Source organism: Arvicanthis niloticus, chromosome 19, assembly GCF_011762505.2.
Source record: "Arvicanthis niloticus isolate mArvNil1 chromosome 19, mArvNil1.pat.X, whole genome shotgun sequence".
NCBI lineage: Eukaryota > Metazoa > Chordata > Mammalia > Rodentia > Muridae > Arvicanthis > Arvicanthis niloticus.
Window position 1 is genome coordinate 49,080,572 of NC_047676.1, and position 22,372 is coordinate 49,102,943.

General features: G+C 44.1%; 1 protein-coding gene across 5 annotated transcripts in view; it reads right to left on the minus strand.

Moving 5' to 3' along the window:
- Window positions 1-15,536: 15,536 nt before the first annotated feature.
- Window positions 15,537-22,372, minus strand: part of Adamts6 (ADAM metallopeptidase with thrombospondin type 1 motif 6) — a 229,315-nt gene continuing 222,479 nt past the window's right edge. For all 5 annotated transcript variants that reach the window (XM_034523616.2, XM_076916239.1, XM_076916238.1 and 2 more), the window contains one exon: window positions 15,537-18,588. In XM_034523616.2, the coding sequence (XP_034379507.1) occupies window positions 18,479-18,588 (110 nt within the window). In that variant the 3' untranslated portion in view covers window positions 15,537-18,478. The remainder of the gene's footprint in view (window positions 18,589-22,372) is intronic.

The window sequence follows — 22,372 nt, forward strand, 5'->3', positions numbered from 1 at the left end:
ACTCTCTTCTTTTGGGGTTTTTGGAAGATTACTTTCTTGCTTTTTCTAGGTTGTAGTTTCCCTCCTTGTGTTGGAGTTTTCCACCAATTATTCTTTGAAGTGCTGGATTTGTGTTGAGATACTGTGTAAATTTGGATTTGTCATGGAATATTTTGGGTTCTCCATCAATAATGATTGAGAGTTTTGCTGGGTATAGTAGTCTGGGCTGGCATTTGTGTTCTCTTAGGGTCTGTATGATATCTGTCCAGGATCTTCTGGCTTTTATGGTCTCTGGTGAGAAGTCTGGTGTAATTCTTATAGGTCTGCCTTTATATGTTAGTTTGCCTTTTTCCCTTACTGCTTTTAGTATTTTTTCTTTGTTTTGTACATTTGATGTTTTGACTATTATATGGCGGGAAGTATTTCTTTTCTGGTCTAAACTATTTGGAGTTCTGTAGGCTTCTTGTATATTTATGGACATCTCTTTCTTTAGGTTAGGGAAGTTTTCCTCTATAATTTTGTTGAGGATATTTACTGGTCCTTTAAGTTGGGTGTCTTCCCCCTCATCTATACCTATTATCCTTAGGTTTGGCCTTCTCATTGTGTCTTGGATTTCTTGTATATTTTGGGTTAGTAGCTTTTTGTATTTTGCATTTTCTTTGACAGTTGTGTCAATGTTTTCCATGGTGTCTTCTGCACATGAGATTCTCTCTTCCATCTCTTGTATTCTGTTGGTGATACTTGTGTCTATGACTCCTGATCTTTTTTTTAGGTTTTCTATCTCCATGGTATTGTCCCTTTGAGATTTCTTTATTGTTTCTACTTCCATTTTTAGATCCTGCGTGGTTCTGTTTAATTCCTTTTCCCGTTTGGTTGCATTTTCTTGCAGTTCCTTAAGGGATTTTTGTGTTTCCTCTTTAAGGGTTTCTATCTGTCTACCAGTGCTCTCCTTAAGTTCTTTGAGAGTGTTATTTATGTCTTTCTTAAAGCCCTCTATAATCATTATGAGAAGTGATTTTAATTCTGATTCCTGCTTTTTTGGTGTGATGGGGTGTTCAGAGCTTGCTATTATGGGGGAACTGGGTTCTGATGATGCCATGTAACTTTGGTTTCTGTTGCTTACGTTCTTGCTCTTGCCTTTTGCCATCTCTAGTGCTGCCTGTACTTGCTGTCTCTGACTGAAGCCTGTCTTTCCAGTTATCTAGCTTGTGTCTGATCTCCTAGGGGTCCAGATGTCTCTGTGATCTTTTCCAGCTGCACTGATTACAGTGGTACCTCTAGGATGCCTCAGGATATGGTGCCTCCAAGGTAGTAGTCCAGCTAGGTGTCTGCTGTTCTGGGTGCAGTGTCTCCTCTAGAATATCTCAGGATATGTTGTCTGATGCTCTGAGTTCAGTTGTTACTCTGCGGCTCTGGGTTGAGTGGGCCTTCCAGTATGTCTCAGGTGGAATCCGGGGTCCACACAACAGCAGACCTGGCAGAGGTCTGATCCAGGCCTCAGATCTGAGAACTAGTTTCTAAGACACTGTCCAAGTTAGAACACCTGGGATCCCTGCTTCCTCTGGGTTCTTGGAGGTTGGGGACAGAGCTGCCACCCAAGATCTGCTCAGTGCTCTGGCCCAGACCGGAAGGAACCAGTGTTCAGGGACGGGAGTGACTTCCCGGGTCTTTGTGGGTCCCAGTTACTCCCTGTTTAGGGCGGGCCCTGCTGTCTGCTTACCTAAGATACTGCCTGAGTTAGAGTGCCTGGGATCCCCGCTTCCTCTGGGTTCTTGGAGGTTGGGGGCAGAGCTGCCACCCAAGATCTGAATGTTTCTTCTTATTCACTGAAATGAACATCTAAAAATGCAAATCATGGGCCAAGGAGGTGGCTCAGCCAGCAGAGACATTTGCCACCAAGCTTGATGACCCAAGTTCAAGTCCCAAACCACACATGGTGGAAGAAGGAGAGAACCAACTTGTGCAAGTTGTCTTCTGACCTCCATATGCAGACCATGACATATGTATAAACACATACACACACACACACACACACACACACACACACACGAAATAAAAAAAAAACAAAATGCAAATAATCCAAGTAGCATCAGTTTGGAACAAGCCAATTTTAGGACAAAGGATGATGAAGAAAGGCCCGCCCACCAGCCGAGCACTTTTCCTCACATCTCACTGGTTGACTCTGTGAGTCATAAGGGCCCCGCCCAAAGTCAATGGAGCAGAAATTCTTGCTTAGCTTATACCAAGTCACATGACTACCAGCAAAGCTGAAAACGGGGAGCCGCTGCAGCAGTGTGTGAACGGTGGTGACATGTACACAGTATTGCACTTCACAGGGAGCCGCTGCAGCAGTGTGTGAACGGTGGTGGCATGTACACAGTATTGCACTTGGACCGCAAACAGCTCACTTGCGAAGCTTGTACTTTCCCCGCTGTGGCTGGGGATCTATTCCAACATCTGCATAGTGCTTTAGGAGATTGCAAGTCTCTCTCTACCTCTTTTCTTCCTACTTTCTCTCTCTCTTGGTGGTATTTTACACACATATTGTCAAAATTTCAATTTCAATTTTGTTGTTTTTTGGTTTCAAGACAGGCTTTCTCTGTATGCCAGTCCTAGCTGTCCTGGAACTCACTTTGTAGACTAGGCTGTCCTTGAACTCATAGAGATCTGTCTGCCTCTGCCTCTCAAATACTGTGTACACTACCATGCCCAGCTCCATTTCCATTTTTTTAAGGTCCTGGGGATGAAACCTAGGAGCCCTGTGCGTGTTGGACAAGTGCTTTACCCTGAGTCACCTTCCCAGACCCTTTGTCCCTTGGTTTGGGGACAGGGTCTTGGATGTCTAACCTTGAATTTGTGATCCTTCTGCTTCAACCTCCTGGGTAGCTAAAATTAAAAACATTTTAATCTCCCTTCTCTTCCTCAACCCATCCCTTAGGCAGTCCCCTAACATAGCTCAGACTATCCTGAAATATGATCCCCCTGCCTCAGCTTCCAAAGTGCCAGGATAAGAGGCACACACCACCACATCCAGTCATTTAAATCAGACAGTTTAGCAGTTTTAAGTAGAGCCACACAGTCGTACCCCTATCTTCACCACCGATCTGCAGAAGCTTTCCATCTTCTCAGGTGGAAACCCTACATTTATTGGATACTCCTCGTCCCCCTCTGCCCCTGGAAACCCCCACCCCGCTTTCCGGCTCTCCCGACTTGCCCACTCCAGAAAGCCAACACAAGTGGCATTACATAATCTTGCTCTGAGTCTGGCGCATTTCACTTGGCTCGTTGTCTTAAAGATCCCTTCATGCTACACAGTGGGTCAGAATTCACTTCCTTTTAAGACTGGATGAATGTCTTGACACACAGTTGAGTGTGTTCACGTGTCTGGCACTAGACTCCTGGGTTGTTTTACCATTTAGTTCTTTTGAGCAAGGCCATGGTGACTATAGAATGCACATATCCTGTTCGGGGCCGACTTTTAGCAGAAAGCAGCTATCAGCTTTGCAGCCATCTTGAGCCATATACCCTGACATGAGACTTGGATTACAATAGCCTACAACAGCTGAGCACACTCTGATAATCTTGGTTTAGATACCTTGAGATTAAAGGTGCGTGAGAGTAAAGGTGTGTGAGATTAAAGGTGTGTGACTTAAGAGTGTAATTTAGAGATAAGATTTAGAGACAAGACCTAAGGGCATGATTAAAGGTGTGACCAAAAGGCATGGCTTAGAAGTGAGACATATAAAAGGCAGAGACAGAACAGAACAGAGAACCAGACACAGCAGAGAGAAGACAGGTAGCAGGCACTTGGAAGAGAACTTGGAAGAAGTAACTTGGAACTTGGAGGGACTAGGAGCTAGGGGACTAGGCACTAGGAACTCAAGACTTAGGACTTAGACTGAAGAATAAACGGGATTGAATTACTCTCTGTCTGGTCTGCATTCTTCGAGTCCGACCTCACGACCTCACTCTCTTTCTTGCTGAACCCCGACCCGCGGACCGGAGCGGCAGCTTGGGCCGGGATACAGTGGCCACCCAAACGTGGGTCGGCCTGGGCCTCAACATTTTGCTTGGGCCACGACATTTTTTGGCCGCCCCAATGTGGGGCTAGTGTGGACCCCAACAATATCCCTTCCAGTCTCTTCTTGAGGGTGTACTCACAGACGCAGAACCAATAGAAAGCCCATTAGCTCCGTGCCTTGATGTTTTGAGGAAGGGAATGGCATTTCTCACAGACAGGGCCTTTCTGGCCTGTGCTGTGGTGGGCAGGGCTTCTGCTCCATGATACTTCCCTTGTTCTGCTCAAAGTCACTGATTCAGTCTGCGTCTTCCCTCGGTTGGAAGTATTACTGAGAATTTTTTAGGTTTCCAATCTATATCTTTGGACTTTGCTTACAGTTATAATTTATCTTTTGTGTGATTTCCATCATAGTCCATGTCACCAGAGGGTCGTGGCCTGCTGACAAGCTGGTTTAACATCATCTGTAGGCTGACACAGTTCTTCAAGACGGTAAAAAAGTTCATTTTAACCACACTTAGCAATTCTCAATTGGAGTTGCTGGAATTTCCTGTAAGAGGCAAACAAAGGTGAGAAGTCAGCTCTGTGGTAAACCTCAGGCCTCTGACTGACTCAAGAAGGCACCCTCAGGCCTCTGTGACTGACTCAAGAAGGCACTTAGTAACAATGAATAATTGTTAAGATGCATTGGGAGTGAAAGGAACGAAGGACAGTCAAGCAATGCTGTCACTTGGCCAGGCTTCTTCAGGCTCCCTGGCTATTTAGGTCTCTGCCCTAGACCTGCCTGGGACTCCTCAGGCATTTATTTCTTAGGTTGTGAGATAAACTCAGCAGCCTGTGAGATAAACTCCAGCCAAAAAGCTTGTAACCACAGAGTTTCAGACCCAGGAAGCAGATAACACATCCTGAGATGCCATATGGCCTCTTGGTTCCTTCTTCTGTTCCTGACCTTTTGTAGTACAGGTAAGGATGGATTGCTATGGTCTCCTCTGGGTTCAATGTGGACATGTGGACATACAGCTACTGGATCTAGGAGTAATCTTTCTTCTCTCCCTGCTGAGTAGTGACACAGCAGTGAAGACAGCTATTTCTTCTTGATGGCCATTGTGTCTCTGCACAGGTCCCAATGCCACTGCCATGCAGATAAAGGAAGCCATGTACACACAGGGCAGGTAGGGGATGCTGGCCAAGGAGTGCCCACCACATTGGACTTCACTGGGAACCTGCCTGCTTCAGTGTTCATGCTGGCTACCTCTGGAAGCCTGCTTGTCTGTAAAAAGGCATTCCTGGAAAAACAAAGGTAATGTAGCAAGCAAAATGTACTCTGTGGTCTCCAGTATACTTTCTCCTTGAATCCACTTCAGTGGATTGTTAAATGACAGACTGCAAGCTTGTCTTTGTTTGGCAGAGTCAAGCAGGATAAGCCCTCTGTCTGTCTCCAAAGGGTCCCTTGATGTGTTTATAAAAAGAGAAAGAAAAAGAGAATATGTTTTGTGGGTGTGTGGTGAGGTATGAGGGAAGGAGATGTCTCAGTGGGCCTATGCTGAGGCATTCCTTCCCCCTGAGGGACCAGCCACACGAGGGTATAGTATAGAATACTATATTATTCAGGGCATGGGGAGGGGAGTCAAGAGGGTGGCAGAATAGGAGAGAGAGAGAGAGAGAGAGAGAGAGAGAGAGAGAGAGAGAGAGAGAGAGAGAGAGGCCAGCCATGAGCATGTGGAGAGAGGGGGGAAAAAGGGAATGGGGAGACTGGGGCAAGGGAAAGCAAGAGAGAGAGGAGGGGGCAAGCAGCCTCTTTTATAGTGAGTCAGGCCTACCTGGCGGTTGCCAGGTAACTGTGGGTCGGAGCTTAGACAGAATGCTAACATCCCTGAAATTTCAGTCCTTGAAATCTGAAGTTGTGAAGCCTCTGATCCAATTGGAGAAAAGCTTGCTCTTGGGCCAGGGCTCGGGACCTTTTAATGAAAGACTTGAGCCTCTGGCTCCGGTTTGTTTTTCTGGTTCTACTTGGAAAGAAGCAAAAAGGAAGAAAAAAAAAGAGACCAGTTCACTGAGCTTTAACACTGTCTGTGCAAGTGTGTGTGTGTTGCATATAGTTCAGGATGCTTTATTATGTGTGCAAAGCATGTGAGGATGGCTGTAGAGATGTAGGCCCGAGTCTGGTCAGCCACTGGACATGGTGGCTCGGGGTGGTAGAGTGTGGGGAGTTTGATGCCAGGCTGTAGGGAAGGGCACTTTGAGATGTGGGAAAGCCGGAGCAGGCTCAGGGAGGGTGTGTGTGTCCCTGGGCCTGTGACAAGGCCAGGGTCCATAGGGTTCTCAGACTCTTGGACATCCAGTCACTGCTGGGAGTCACAGAAGAGCAGAGAACAGAGTCGGAGGTCCTGGAGCTCTGGTTTTCCCCAGAAATCACAAAATCACTTCTCTAGTTGGGGCAAAGGGAACAAGATACGGTATGTGAACCTTGGCTTAACTCATGACACACTAGCAAAATGGACAGTCTCTATGCAAATCACCTCAAATCACCGCAGCCAGTTTCTCCTCTAAGACCTCACTACGGCCACCAGGCCAATGACAGTGTGGTTTTCCTCCCTGACAATCCTTCCCACTTGCAATAGTTCTTTCTCAGTTCTCGCTAACACTTTGACCCTTCTCACACCTTGTCCTCATCTCCTTCTTCTTGGTAGTGCGACAACTGTTGCAGGACTTGATCACACTGTGAAGCCCGAGATTGTGTTGTTTACTGGGAAAACCTGCCTCCAGGTAGCTGTGGCCGAGACCTAGCACACGCCTCTAATCCAAGACCTTTCTTTCTATTGTAAACAGGATTAAATGCAGTCAACCATAGGACAAGAATACCAGTTGACAGGGAGTGAACATAGAAAAAAAACCATAGAGAGTGAGAGGAAGTCAGGAGGACAGATAGATGCACAGGAAGTAGAAGGGAGGGACATTCAGTTTGAATGGTGCGTGGAAAAGGGGAACTTCCTTTTGGGATGTCAGCTGTGGAGGAAGGCCAGCTGGGTACTTCCTCTGCCTCTCTGAGTTAGCAGGCTGTCACTCAAGTGTCTGGCTCCTGAGTCTTTATTGGTAAAATTGAACAATTGAGATTTTATTAAAAAACAACAGATAACAAACTTGGAAGCCACTTCTTGTGTGGCTTCGCTGACTGTTGGTTGCCTGGCGTTACAGATCCCTTTGTGTGGCTTGGCTGACTGTTGGTTGCCTGGCATTACAGAGTTACAGATCCCTTTGTGTGGCTTCGCTGACTGTTGGTTGCCTGGCGTTACAGATCCCGAGTTTAAGGTGGTTAAGAGCCAAGAAAGTCTCCAACTTCCTCAAAGGCAAAGCAAACAAGAAATAACAAAACCCCACGTCGCTTAGTTGCTGTAACTTCTGTTTAAATTACCCAGGGTAGGGGAGTGTAGACGGAAACAAGACCCATCAAGTGCTGGCCATTGCAGGAACGGGGTAGAGACCAAGAGCATTAAACTTTTTTCCTGTACAAAATAAAATGAGACAAATGCATGTTGATAATTTTCTAAAACTAGGTACTCTGAATTAAATACTTTTGAGCTGTGCGTGGGACACTTTATTCTTTCTTTTAGCAAGCTGGGCCCTCATGAAGATAGTATTTTAACTAAACACACAATGTCTCAATTCCCTTAGGCCTCCATGAATAGATACCATTTCTCTGATTTTTTCGGCCCTTTCTCTTCACTAACAGCAACTGAATTCTGAAGTTAATCAGAAAGATCAACCTGGTCAGAACATGCTAAGGTCTCCCTTTTAATTTTAGGACACAGGGTCTCCCTATGTAACCCAGGCTAGTCTAGAAGTGACTGGCCTTGAATTGGCAAGCTTCCTTCCTTGGCCTTCTAGGACTACTGGAGTAGGCCATGTCCTTCCAACATTAGTTTTAAAATGCATTTACTTGGGCCAGAGAGATGGCTCAGTGGTTAAGAACACATACTGCTCTTCCCAAGGACCTAAGCTCGGTTCCCAGCACTCACACCAGGCATCTTTCAACTTCATGCTACCCCAGCTCCAGAAGGATCGCACACCTCTGGCCTCAGTGGGCACTTTTGTTCATCTGCACATACCAATCCCCTCCCTAAACTCATAGAACTAAATTAAAAAAAAAAAAAATGAAGTTCTCTTTTAGATCCAGGCATGTAGCGGGATATTTATTCTGCTACATTGTATTCGCAGTGGAGCTCGGTGATTGGGCAGTAGAAGAGGAGGTGGAGCGAAAAAGGTTTGGGGGAGAGAGGAGAGGGAGGAAGACGAAGACGACCAGAGAGGAAGTGGTGGGAGGATGACAGGAGAGGAAGGAGTCTAGTAACCATGGAGGAAGATGGATGGGTTGAAAGCAGCCCTGGGAAGCAACTTCTATCAAAAGGTTAGATATTGGGTAACAACTCTAATTGTGTGGGCATCTTGTTAATTGAGCATTTCCAAATATATATATATATATATATATATATATATATATATATATATATCCATCCACTGGATAATCTTTAAGCATTAAGAGTCTTCATTCTACTGGGTACTTCGAGGATGGCAGATTTTGTCTGGGATTTAGCCGAGCTTTGTGGATGCAGTGTGTGTGGGGGGCTGGGGGGGTGGGGGGCTGGGGGGAGGGGGAGGAGGGGGATTGGCAGAGCCATCCCCCATGCTGGCTTCTCATGGGTCTAGTTGTGGCACACTTGGCCTCTGGCCGCTTCTAGCTGTGGTGGGAATGGCTTCTGGCCGCTTCTAGTGCGAACCATGGCAACCAGAGCTAAGCAGAGCCACCCTGCAGATTAGATAGCCAGACCCCGCCAAGGCATTTTCTAAATATCCCTCCTTACACAGGCAATAGCTCCAAAAGTGCCATTTCTGACATTGGTAATTAGAAAAAGAAATTCCAGGCTGCCCAGGGAGCTTCTAAAAGGGCCATTTAAAGAGAAGAAGAACATTTAAAATAATTTAGTTTTTTTTGCAAGGGGGAAAAATATATATACTATGAACAAAAATACAGTATGGATTCTCAGACAATTTTCAGGCAAAAAAATGTTGGGAAGCAGTGTTTAGTTGCTATCTTAATATGAATACACACATATTTTACTAAAAACCTGAGCTGAAAATTCAGAGTTCAAAGTGGGTAAAGGAGTCCTTACCTTTTGAAGGACTTGGCATCCAAGAATGGCGGCCTTCCCCATACGGGTTTAGGTATTTGTCGATTCACCTTTAAAGGAGGCCAAGAGAGGAACCCTCACTCCTAGGAAGTCGTTACTCTGCTTGTGTAGGTTCATTTTGGACTTGCCATAAGACAACAGTATGATATTGAAGCTACCAAATAGGGTCCGTTCAACCTTCTGTGCTGGGGCACATCTGTGTAGAGCCGTCCCTCCGCGTCAGTGCGGCTGGGTACTAAGCAGCACTGCAGACAGACCTCGCTTGACTCTGACCCCTCTCAAAGAAGAGTGTTTCCTCCAGAGCTGTTCGCCGATTTAGGGGTGGGGTGGGGAGAAGAGGCTTGGCTCCTGGTCTTAAAAGGTGACTCAGTCCTCAGCCTGGCCAGAGATACTTCTTTACCAGACAGATGACACCAGTTAGGTGGTTCCGGTTCTCACTTGCTTTAGAATTGCAGAGAGCTAGAAGCTTACACGCTGTTGAAGCATCTGAGTTTTAAATTGAATTAAGAAGAGATGTCAGTCACTTTTAGACAAAAACACTGTAATTCTTATATTGAAATAAGTGAGCCGGGCAGTGGTGGCACACGCCTTTAATCCCAGCACGTGGGAGGCAGAGGCAGGTGGATTTCTGAGTTCGAGGCCAGCCTGGTCTACAGAGTGAGTTCTAGGACAGCCAGGGCTACACAGAGAAACCCTGTCTCAAAAAACCAAACCAACCAACCAACCAACCAACCAAACAAACAAAAAGAAATATTGAAAATTGTCACCTATTCAGAGCACAATTGAAGTTTCTTTTGCAATATTAATTTACACAGCACATAAGCTATTTTCGATCAACATTATCATATGCAAATTACTCACTAGATTTGACATTGATTTTCTTTTTTCTTTTTCAAAAGTCAACCCATTCTACTTTGGGAGATAGTCTAAAGAAGCAAATTTAAAATGGATCTGAATTTTTATTTTTTTAGTGCTAAAACGAGCACAGAGATATCTTTAAGGTGACATGGGAGAGAACAATATTCATTTGGAGAGCTGAGTTCTGACATGGTAATCTTAAAAGCCAGAAATAGGGGATAGTTTGTATAAATTTCTGCAATTGAGATTAAATGTGAGATTAAAATCTTGGCCCTATCACTTCCCTTCAACGGGGCCATCCGACACTGGTGGAGATAAAGGCCTTAAACCCATCAGGTAACAGCATCTTTTTGATCCACCCTGCATCCAACAGCATTGCAGGTCTACACTGTGAGGATATGAAGGGTAAAGTGCAGTATGGAGAGCGAGTTGCCACCAGCTCCTGCGACTCCTCGAAGAGTCCTGAACTGTGGCACATGGTAGTATTCCTATGCTGGTTCCCAGCACACCCTTGAGACAGCCAAAGGGAACTGAAGCTGCTTCCCGCACACCCCTCCCTAACAGGTGACAATACGCCCACCCCCACTCCTTCAAAGTTACCTCATCAGGCAAGGCTTTCACTGGGGCACAGTGATGGTGTGGTGAGATACGACTGGCTTAGGATTTAGGGATTTGAAATTGACTCCAACACTGTATAGAAACTTATGCACTGTGCAATAAACTCAGATCTGCACCCTGATGCTGGTCTCTGGAGTCTGTTTCCTGGGATTCATTCCGTGACTCTGTTGCTCTCACCCCCGCCCCCCCCATCCTGTTCCTACACTATTACTCTCTGTTATCTTTTAACATGTGGACTCTGTATAAATGGAATGCCGTTCTGTTTTCTATTACCTCTTAGTCTCTTAAAATTAGTTCTCTTTTTAATGTCAAAATAAATGTTTACTTTTGCTGCTTTGTGTTAGAAAGGTTTTATGAAAGGCACACGCGTTCGTACGCATACATGTGTGGTGTGTGTGTGTGTGTGTACATGTTGAGGGCAAGGGATAACTTACAGGAATCCATTTTGTCTTTCAGTCAGTCATATGGGTCTTGGGGATTGAACTTAGGTAGTCAGACTTGGCTACAAATGCCTTTCCCTGATGGCCATCTTACTAGTTTCTTATGTAGTTTAAAACTGTGAGTCAAATGATTTCTGATTCCCATTAGTTTGGCTGTGAGTATTTTTCTGCCCATTCCCATTGGCTCACAGCACATAGTTCAGTCATCTCCATGGGTACTATCTGCCCAATATGCTCTTATATGTCATTGTCATTTACATCCTTAGGATGGTCTCTCTGATACCAGTTTTTTAAATTGGGGATGCCATTGTCTTTTGTCTTCATTTTGACAGTGGATATCACCAGGAAGTGATTTTAAAAGTCTATCAATGATAATACAACAAATAGGAACTGAAGTTCTATTCATTTACATCAGAATAATTTGATTTTTCAACATACCAGTCCTGATGATATGGCAAGAAGGGGAAGGGCATACAGCACAATTTGATTATCTCTGAGCCACAAATGGGTTTGGGAGTGCATTTAATTAAGCATGGGCTTGCCAGGTTCCTCAGGGGATGAGTAAGGCGGCTGGGACAGAGGTGCAGAGAGAACCACATATCTTGCCAGGTTGAGTCAGTCCGGTGTAGCTGCTGGCTGGGCATAAACGTGGGCGGCCACCTGTGACTCTCTGAACAGCTGTTTGGTAGTGAGCCAGACAAAGCCCATCATGGGGTGGAGGCAGGAGGCCAGTTGGGCGGCCAATACATTCTGGCATGGGCTGAAAGAACACCTGGTTCCACTCTGTAGACCTACCACAGAAGGTCAAGAATGTTCTCATTGGCGGCAACCTGATGACCTAAGTTTTCAAGTCCCAATGGCCCTAGTCTGACTGAAATAGAGAAAAACCCACTATCTTCATTAAAACATATACTGAAGCCAACCTAAAAACCATTGGGTTCCAGCTATGTTGAAATAGGTCAGCTAGATCATTTGGTGTGTTTGGGAAAGGTGTGGGGGCTGTCAGGCAAGGGTGGGCTCCATGATTTATAGCAAGGCTCTCCTAGGAAGGTGAGTGTACTCTTCAAATGGCTGAGACAGACATCTTTTGTCCTAGGCTGGCTCTGATTTACTTTCCCACAAATGCTAACTAGATGCTTACAAACGACATTGGTCCTCACTTCTATTGTCATCAGACATTGAATTTCCACCCTGAACACTAGCACCCACACTAAGATGGAAGAGCAAAGCATATCCTTTTTGGACCTTGAGGCCCTTCCTACTGTTCTCTAGGAATGAGGGCCCCATTTCTTCTGGACTAGTGAGTCAGTTGCTTTTTGACCTATGTGTAACCTCCCCAACTTCCCATCCCAGATATAGACAAGATGCCAAGGAAGGAACAATCCTCTCACTGGTTCTGTGATTCTTAGCAACTAACTCAGTTGATAGCTAGTGACTCACTGGTTGGTAATAATTGCTCCTGGGTTCTGCTGTACCCTATCCGATGAGGGAGTATATGTATGAACCTGCTGTACAACATGAGTGATGCAGTTGTTAAGTACATCTGAGTTAGATGAAGGGATGACTAATGCTTCCACTCCTGAGATGACCCTAGACATGCATTTCCTACTGTTGTCTTGCTTGGGCTATCTGTGGTGCCGGCAGCAGTTTGCTGTGTGCACAGTGGTGTGAACTCATAAGGTTACCTTCTACCCACAACTGCCCTTGCTGGGGGGCAGAGGCTGGGCCTCTCCCTCTTTCTGTCCCTGGGCTGCTTTGAGTCACTGGGCTGCTTTACTTCTACCAGGCCTTCCTGGCATGTTGCTTCCCTCCCTTGCCCCCCTCCCCTAGGCACAGGCCAGAAACCAATGGAGTGAGCCAGCCACTGAAACAGAGTCAAAAAAAAGTGCGGTTTTTCTTTTGAGTTGTTTCTTTAGGGTACTTTTATAGCTGACTAGCACCAAGAAGATTGTTTTTCACAAGTAATAAGTCATGGACAGATGAAATCTACCTGGTCAGACACAATGTTCTGTTACCTTGTGGTGAAAAACAATGTTCAGAACCAAAGATATCAGACAGTGCAGGGTCTTATGATGAAACCAGGACATTGTGGTGAAAACCAGATAAGACTTATGTGGGTCAGAGCTTCCAATAGGCTAGGGGAAGGCATGAACCAAAAATCAACATAGGCATTAATGTGTCTTCCCTCACTAAGAAGAGCCACCTCCCCAGACACAGCCCCATTTCTGGCCTCAGACATTGACTATGAAGGAGATGGTTGCATGAAGTAACCCTCTGAGAAAGAGAAAGAGAGACAAGATTACTTTGCTTTTGAGCTTAAGCTTGAAACTTGAAATCTGAAGCACAAAACTCCTTTGAAGCCGTATGCTAGGCTATCTATTGCATGTGTTCTAACAGCATAAATTCAAATCCATGTGCAGCCTTGGTTCTGTAGGACCAGCCCTGTCATGTGCTCCAGCAGTTCATAAATGGGATCGATCTGGGGTGGGCCAACTTAAAGTCCTGGGTCTGGGTCTGGGTGGTGGCTGTGCTGTTTAGCTGACAGCTCTCTTGCATTGCCCAGGTGAGGGATGGGGCCAGCTCAGTTGCTTGCTGAGGAGGACTGGTTCTCAGGTGCTCACAGAATCAGGGCTAACTCTCCAGGGCTGCTGCTCTGGCTGGGCATGTGGTGATCTCTCCCACTCTCAAGCCCTTGCCCTTGGGGCCAGCTCTACTGCTCTGTCCAGGTGAGATGCAGCCAGGACACAGGGAACAACGGGCTCTCTGAGAAGAACCCCAGTGAAGAGCCAGTGTTGAGAGTGTTGAGAAGCCCGAGGCCTGAAACCAGACTAATGAGTCACTGTAGTAAACGTTTGCAAGTAAAGCTGTTTGGACAAAAGGGTGTACTGGTGTGACACACCGCAGCTTCCAGCGAGCTTTTTAAAATTTTATTTATTTATTGGTTTTTTTTTGGGGGGGGGTTGGTTGCAAAGGCAGAGGGCAGATATGGAGGAATGGGGAGATGAGTGGGATTGGGGTGTATGATGTGAAATTCACAGACAAGCAATAATTTTTTTTTTTTTTAATTTTAAGTGTAGATTATCTATCACTCTCTAGCCAGGGACTGATTTGGTGTTTGTACTGTGACCACTTATGTAGAATTTCCAATTCTCCTGGGCTAAGATTTTTTTCTTTCTGAATTACATTTCTTTCTTTTAAAAGAATTAATTGTATGCCAAACATTCAAATTAACATTTTTATTACCAAGGTTACTATGTAACTTTGTTCTTAATTTACTTGTGCGAATACCTGACCTTTTGGCCTATAATGCTCAGGGGTTGGAATAGTGCTCCTGAGAGAGTAGGAAGAACTTCCTCAGTTCCGTAGCAGGATAGCATCATAGCAGATGCATCAGAAGGAAAGAAACATCTCACTGGATGCTTGAAAGCAAAGTACAAATATAAGTCTATTATAGTTACAGGAGTTTAAGTCAGTGAGCACTTTTTCCCTTGGTGTCCCTTCCCCCAACCCTAGCATCCTTATGCTTTGCAAATGGAGTGTTAAATGGTTGGTTCCCTTAATCTCTTTATCAATTGAGTATTCATAATGTTTTCACATTTGGGCCTAGGATAGCCAGGGGAAACACTGTCCCAAGACAATATAATCATCTCATCTCATAATCATTATCAATCTTACTGATTGGTTGATTGACTGGTTATTCTGAGGCAGGGTCTTGATACATAGCAAAGGCTAGCCTCATAACTCAACCTACCAAGTTCTGTGATAATAAATATATACTATCATGCCTGGCCCAATTAGATTTATTTTAATGTGCAATATTGCATGCGTATGTATGGGACAAGTGTTGGTAGAATAAAATCATCATGTTCAGTTATCCATGTCTTCTTAGTTAACAGATCAAGTTATTACTCTGAAAACATTAAATAAGTCCTATATTTCTGTATGATCTTCAGTCTAAGGGGAATGTCTGAAGATGGAAAAGTGTGCCTGCCTATCATGTTTCTATGCACCCAGTGGAATCAGAAAAATCCATCCAGTATGAGTTCATTGTTCAGTACTCTTTCCGTGGTGAAGCATCTTGTATCTTTAGTAAAATGAATACTTTATAGGGGAGGAGAAGAACGGAGGATAGAAATGTCCACGATTGAACGAAGGTGTGTGGCAGTGGCCATGGATTCCTTTCAAGTTTTTTGAATAGTGTGCTGGTGGGTGGCTAGCTATTCTGCAGTGGGAGCCCAGTGGAAAATCTGAAGCCTTTGCATTTATTAGAGCTACGACAATCTCCGAGGACATGATGAGATTACAGCAAACACCTCCATCATACAGTGCCTGGGTAAACTTAGACTCCGGATGGAACCCCAAGGACTCTCACTTGCTGCTACAAGATCAAGGCAAGCATTTCAGGAAACAGACAATTTCATCTGCATCATTTTTACAAGCTGAAGTTTTTATTATTTACTGAATTATCTATGTTAAAAAACATCTGTGCCTGGTATGAAATTTCACTCCATCAAGTGTTACAATGACTTTCATTTTCATTATGAGCAGGAGAATGAATAAAGGACAGGTGTTAGGAAATATGGCAATAAATTAGAATATAATTTACAAAAGCAAAAATAGTAACAGTGTACCACATTAATACTGAGTATAAAATAATAAGCAACAACTAATCACAATAATACAAAGATAATTTTGTTCTGTGTTATTAACGATACCTATAAGACATTCACTCAAATACATAAATTTCTAATGAAATGGACTATTGGGAAATCATACCTGCCTTTAGGGGTTTAATCATTTGGGTATATTTAATATTCCTTTTTTGGTAGGCCTTTATCCCAGTGGCAGACACTGCTCCTAGCCATGGGTACCTGGTACCCTAAGTAGTCAATATAGCCCACAACATTTGGAGTGCCTGCCAGGGCAGCCCAGTCTCCGCTGCTGATCCCACTGTTACCATGGAGGACAGAGGCGGCTGTAGCAGCAGTGGCATTGTAATATGTTCTGGAAGATGCTCTTTGTTTTGCGTAACCTTCTCAGGTTTAAGTTCAGGGTCTACTTGAGAATGCTGAGTCCTGTTATATCCATGCCTTGTCTCCCCACAGAAGGCTGTGCGGCTACTGGCAGTGCACTTCCTGGAGAGAGCACAGGCTGATCTCTTACCCTAGCAGAGGCAGGCGCTGCACAGTACCTGGGGGTCAGCCCTTGTGATGTTAGCTTCCCATGAGGTAAATACAGCCTTTTACAACTATTGTAGGAACTCTTCTTGGAATATAAGCATGATTTAATATTAATGTTGGTACAAAAAAAAAAAAAAAAAATCAGATCCGGAGAGCAAGCCTCTGTGTAAACTGCCTCAGCGATAGCCCGGTCTTCCTATATTTTACCAGGGCACATTAGCACCAAGTCAACTGTCCTTTGAAAAGGACCAAGGGAATTCAAGTCTGGGCCAGGCTCCCATGTGTTGCCTTCCTTTAATGGAATGGCTAGGATGGCACTTAGGCTGGTCTTCTCAGGGCAGTTATATAGAGGGCTTGGTCATACGCTTTGTATCACTGATACTGGAAAAGAAGCAGCAATGAGATATGGCTGATCACACTGGAGTGTGGGCTAACATCCAGGCCAACTGGACATAGCAAGCAAGAAGATGAGGAGGCCTTTGGTGACAGTCTTTCTAAGGTCACCACATAGGTGACACACCAAAATCTATCTTCAGAGCACAGCGGTAGATAAGTGAGACACGCTCTTAAATGGATGGATTCTCTCTGTTACCAAGTAGCCGTTTAGTTTGTTTTAGATGCTGCTGTGTGTATGGGGCACAGACGTGGAGAACTAAGGAGGTGTGCTTGACACAAAGCACATTCATCAACAACCCACTACGAGCTACAAGTGTTCAAGTACGAAGTATTAACAGAAACAAGTACCCTTCAAAAAGCTGGTTGTTGAATCTTTTGGTGGCAACTTGTGACGCTTGCAGATGGGAAGACCTACGCTAGTCATTTCCACTTAGTAAGCGATGGGTTTTAGAACCCGACCTGCCCTGGAAACCGGGTTTCACATTTAATTGCCATTTAGAATATCTATAAAAATTATGTGGTCAAGTGACTTTTAAACTTACACTTTGTGATCTCTCTTCATGAAGCTTTTCTTCTTTGGTTGTTATCCTTCCCTACTTTAAAACTCACAGAAACAGGACATTTATATGTAACCAAACTCACCTGTTTCCCCACTCAGGAGTGTCTGCACACACACACACACACACACACACACACACACACACACTTGCTCTCATATAAATAAATGCCCTTCTACCATATCAAAGAAGGGACATCTGGAACCCATCGTATTGTCAGCAAATGGAAAAAGGGCCCGCCTGGCTGTTCCTCAGCCAGCTTATCTTCTGCATGGCATCATCTCCATAAGCTCACCATGCATGCAACAGCCCAGCAGGGCAGAAGCTGATCTGTGGCTGGTGGGGATGTAAACACTAAGGAGTCTGGGTGACTCAAATAAGGCATCCCACGTGATGGCTGCAAAGGGCCTGGTGCTTCAGTCTCTGCCATACCCAAGGTCTGGCTTCTGTATGAAACTGAAATGTTTTTCTCTTAAAGTTTTAATGAAAATCTCAGCTTCACTTGCACAATGGTAAGTTGGCCACAGACTCTTAGCACTGAGTTTATAGACTTGCACAGCTGCAGCAATTGTGCGCGGCCTCAAACCAAGTCCCTCACTGTTTAATAGAGTTTATACACGGCTCACAGCAGTGCTCAGAACAGGGGTTATTCCTAAGGAAATTGAGTGGGATAAAGAAAAATAATACAAACTTTCATTACTTTTGATTTATAATTGTTTCTTAAATTACAGTTTAAAGCCCATTTTATAATTTAAATTGTGGTGCTATTGTGGTGTGATAAAGAGTAGTAAATATTTTTAAGCTATGACTTAAGAATTCTGAATCTCTTCTACTTTCATAGTTAACCAAGTCATAATAACTACATTTTAAACAGTCTTAAATACAAATGGATTCAGTGTCATTGCTAAGTCCATAATAAAAATTATCTTAATGGTCCAAGGAGGTAAACAGGCCATTAGATTTACTCGAAAGAACACAAACATCCCACAGTAAGCGAGTTTCCTGTGTTGTTTGGATCTCTTAGATCTGGCATTCCCTCCTGATACCGTGTCCAGCACTTTGGATCAATAAATCCCACTTCACAGAAGTTAAAATAATATTGAAATCCTGTCAGCTGGGGCTGACCAGTGGTTACATTTTCCACAGGGTAATGCTTTTGTAAGGACATCCATCCACTCCCTCTGGGTGGCTCTCTTTGATGGACGCATTTCCACGATGAAATGACAGGACTCTGGCTTTCTGCAGGTCAGTGTCCTTGGCAGGTCTTACAACACATCTGTCTGAAGTATGCTCGACTGCAGAACTTGAACTTCAGCACCAGTGGGCAGTAAGCCACTTTGTTCACATCTTTGCACTCTAACAAAAGGAGGCAGAAAGTGGGGAACAATTAGAGTCACATAAACAAGCTGATAAGCCTGTCCAGCTAGCAGGGACCCCACTGGCCGATCCACCTTCACGTGTATGTCCTTTCAACTCTTTTCGTTTTTAAATTTTGTTTTTGTTTTTAAGCACACTGTCTGGAACAGCCTACCAGAAACATTCTTTTGGTATATTTTAACACAATTTTTAAAACATGCAAGGCTTTTCTTCCAGACTTTTATAAGTGTGGTGCATGCCCACTGTGTCTTGAAAGAATTAGCATTTGTTGGGATGAGTGATCACTTTAGACATCTTGGAAACATGAGTCATTTTTCTTACAGTGCTTTTATTGCTTCTTTCTCAAGGGTTATTTTATTCAACGTGTAAGGTTATCCAGAATCAAACATGAGTTGCATTGTTTGATACCAAAGTCCACATGTCTTTAGTAACACTGCATGCAAAGGACTGCAGGACAGTGGTCTGGATCAGCTAGCAGCTGCACTACAAGGAGGAAAGCTGCAAGGGGCTGGCCTCCATGGGCAGCAGTCTGTGGGATTTGGAAAAGCAGAAATGTCTTTTTGTACTCTGGAAGTGAGATATGGCCTTCTTTGCTCCTGTGTGTATTTTCTCTTCAGTGTTAGAGTGGCCACAGCTGCAGTGTGCAGCCCTTGCAACCAGAAGGTGAATGAGTGAAAGACTCTTTCCCTCACCTCCCATGGGTCTGGTAGCAACAGTGAGACTGAGTACTTTGATTGACAGGAGCCACACCTTCCTCTTCCATCAGTACAACCCGAAGTACTATAGCAAAGGTGACCACTCTCTAGTATTATGGTTATTTTATTTGGGAATTTAAAACTATTTGACAACACAGTAATTAAAATGTCACATTCCTGATTATGCTGAAGTATCCTGAGAAAACTACTTAAGACAATTCAGACTCATGTAGGCCCAGGTACAATTCAATGCAACATAACTTTTGTTGTTTGCTTTGTCCTGGCATCAGAATCTGCATAAGCATAGAAAAATGAGTGCACAACAAGGAGAGCGCTCCTAGCTCTTCCTCAAGAGTGAGGGTCGGCTCATGCTCTCACTTTGAAGGCTCTTTGAGCAAAGTCTTAAAACTTGAAATAGGAACTCTCAAATCTTCTAAAAAAATATAAACTCTGCTGTTATATTTGAGTGCTGTTAACTCCCCTACTCAAGAGACAACACAAAAGGGAAGAATAGTTAGAAATTTGATTGGAAAATTTTGTATTAGGAATCTCAGTAAATTTTCTTGGGTTGAAAGATGTAAGGACGGGCATTTTTAAAAAGTCACATTTAAACTTGCACTGAGAAAGGAAATCAGGTGACAGAGCCTTCTGTACTCTTCTACAGAGTGGAGAACAGTGAGTAGGAGACAGAGCAGCTGCTGCTGTCGCGGTAGTTAGGGATTAGTGTCTTCCTTGCCTGATTTTAGGAAGGAAGCAAGAGGACACTTTCTCAATGAAGATTTTCAATAGCTACTGAGAAAATATTGCCCCCAGAGACACAAATCAGCTTGGAGACCAAAGAGAGATCAATATTCTTTGGGTCGCAACTTTATTGGAAGAATCATGACTCCATTTTTGGAAAATATATTAGATCGGGAAAATTTAGTTGAGCAAAATGTGAGTAAATACAGACTTTTTAACCTTTTGATTTAGACTTTGTGAACGGATTTTAAAAATGTATAATGAATAAAATGAAATATTTGTAAGTTCTTCTTTTTCTACCCACCTAAATATAAATAGTGGAGGATTTTTCCATGGGTAGGTACTAAAATCTAGACTTTCTTCTGCAAGTGGAGGCATAAACTATATCTTGTCTGCAGGAGTGGGATGCAAGTGGGTATTGTCCCTCCCCAAACTTCTTAATACCCTTGCTAAGTTAGTTCTCAACTAACTTCCTTGGAAGCAGAGAATTATCAGGTCCTAGAAGCAGGATCAGGCTTAGGGAGGTGGGAGCTGATTGCAAGTGAAGCCAGTGAGGCTGTGCGTGAGCACACAGGGGCAGGAAGGTGTGAAGCCAGTGAGGCTGTGGGTGAGCACACAGGGGCAGGAAGGTGTGAAGCCAGTGAGGCTGTGGGTGAGCACACAGGGGCAGGAAGGTGTGAAGCCAGTGAGGCTGTGGGTGAGCACACAGGGGCAGGAAGGTGTGAAGCCAGTGAGGCTGTGGGTGAGCACACAGGGGCAGGAAGGTGTGAAGCCAGTGCGGCTGAGGTGAGCTCAGCCTCTTCTACATTCACAACTCTAAAGCTCAGAAAGGAAGATCAGAAGAAGCCCTGCTCATTTGGCAAAGCATACTTGAGGTGATGCATACAATGAAAAGCACAGGCCAAGGCATCCAGCTCAGTAAGCCACAGCTGGGGAGCTCTCCCTGCCTCTGACAACACCCGTCATACATCATTACTCTGAGATCTGTCAGATGAGCACAGGCTGCCAGGAAGGTCTACACATTTATGCAGACAGAGAATTAACAGAAAGCTATTAAACAGTGTAGGCAGATCATGGGGCCAGCGGCCAGCAGCTAAGAAAGACCTGGGCAAGCTCTGAGGACAGATGAAACTCAGACAGCAGACCTCAATGAGATCCCCCGGCTATACAGAACATTGCTGCAGTGTGGAGCTCCTAAACAGGGCTATGTGGAAGATCCAGTTTCTACTCTTTGGTTTTGCCTTCTAGGAACTGATGTGAGTAGAAAAACCAGTTCATTACACATTGGGACTGATGAAAGCATATTCACCAAAGCTCAGCCGCAACTAGTCTTTTATTTGTTCAGTCTTTTAACTCCACAAGAGCTTAATTTAGTAACAGCATTAAACAGTGTAATTTATCAAGCACTTCCTTTATGTCAGGCACAACCTTAGGCAGTTTTATACTTTTATATTTAATCCTTTTAAGTATGTGAAATGTCAGCTTTCCATAGACAGCAAAGCTTAAGCTTTGAAAAGTTTTGGAACCCATGCTGGGTCGGTCAGAGAGCTAGTCATTGTGAAGACTGAGGTCAAACCTCAGGTTTGTCTGACTGCAAGGCCACTCTTGTTTTGGCAGCATTCTTGGCATCGTAATGAAAACGTGGTCTCTATTGGAGCTGACTCAGGGTTAGGGCAGGCTGTGGGGTGTCATGGACAGGTCTTATAACTTTTGAGAGTTTGATCTACTTTTTTAGAGAAGGGAAGAAATGTCTGGGAGAAAAGAAAGATGTTTCTAGGTCCCAGGCATCCAGGGTAGACTTAATTATTCCTCCTAACTTTTTCTCATCATAGTTACATTAGTAAGTATTTGATGATTGATATAAAAAGTTTTAAAGCCCCATTATTATAGAAAGCTGAATAGAATCTCCAAAACATCTAAACCAGGATTAATGGTACTGGTGATTTCCACCTCAGCCCTAATTTAGCAAGAGAGGGCTGCCCGTCCTGACACACTGCTGACATATTTGAGCAGTCTTAATTATAAAACTTAGCTCCTTACTAGTCTGTCTCATTCTCAAAAATATGTTAAAATTATGAAATAGTTTGTCTTCTAATCTTGAGCTAACATACAGCTAACTTATAGTCTAAAACAGTTTTCACCGTGCATTCACTATACAGATTGTGCTACCTAAGATCATCTTCATGGAACTATGTCCTGTGCGTTAACAGACCCTGTACTTCCCCTTCTTGTACCACTCTCTTCTGTTAGTGTCCCCTTTACTTTCCTAGAAAGTTCTGCATCTATTTTCATTTCATGTAATATAAATGATTTTATGTACCTATTTA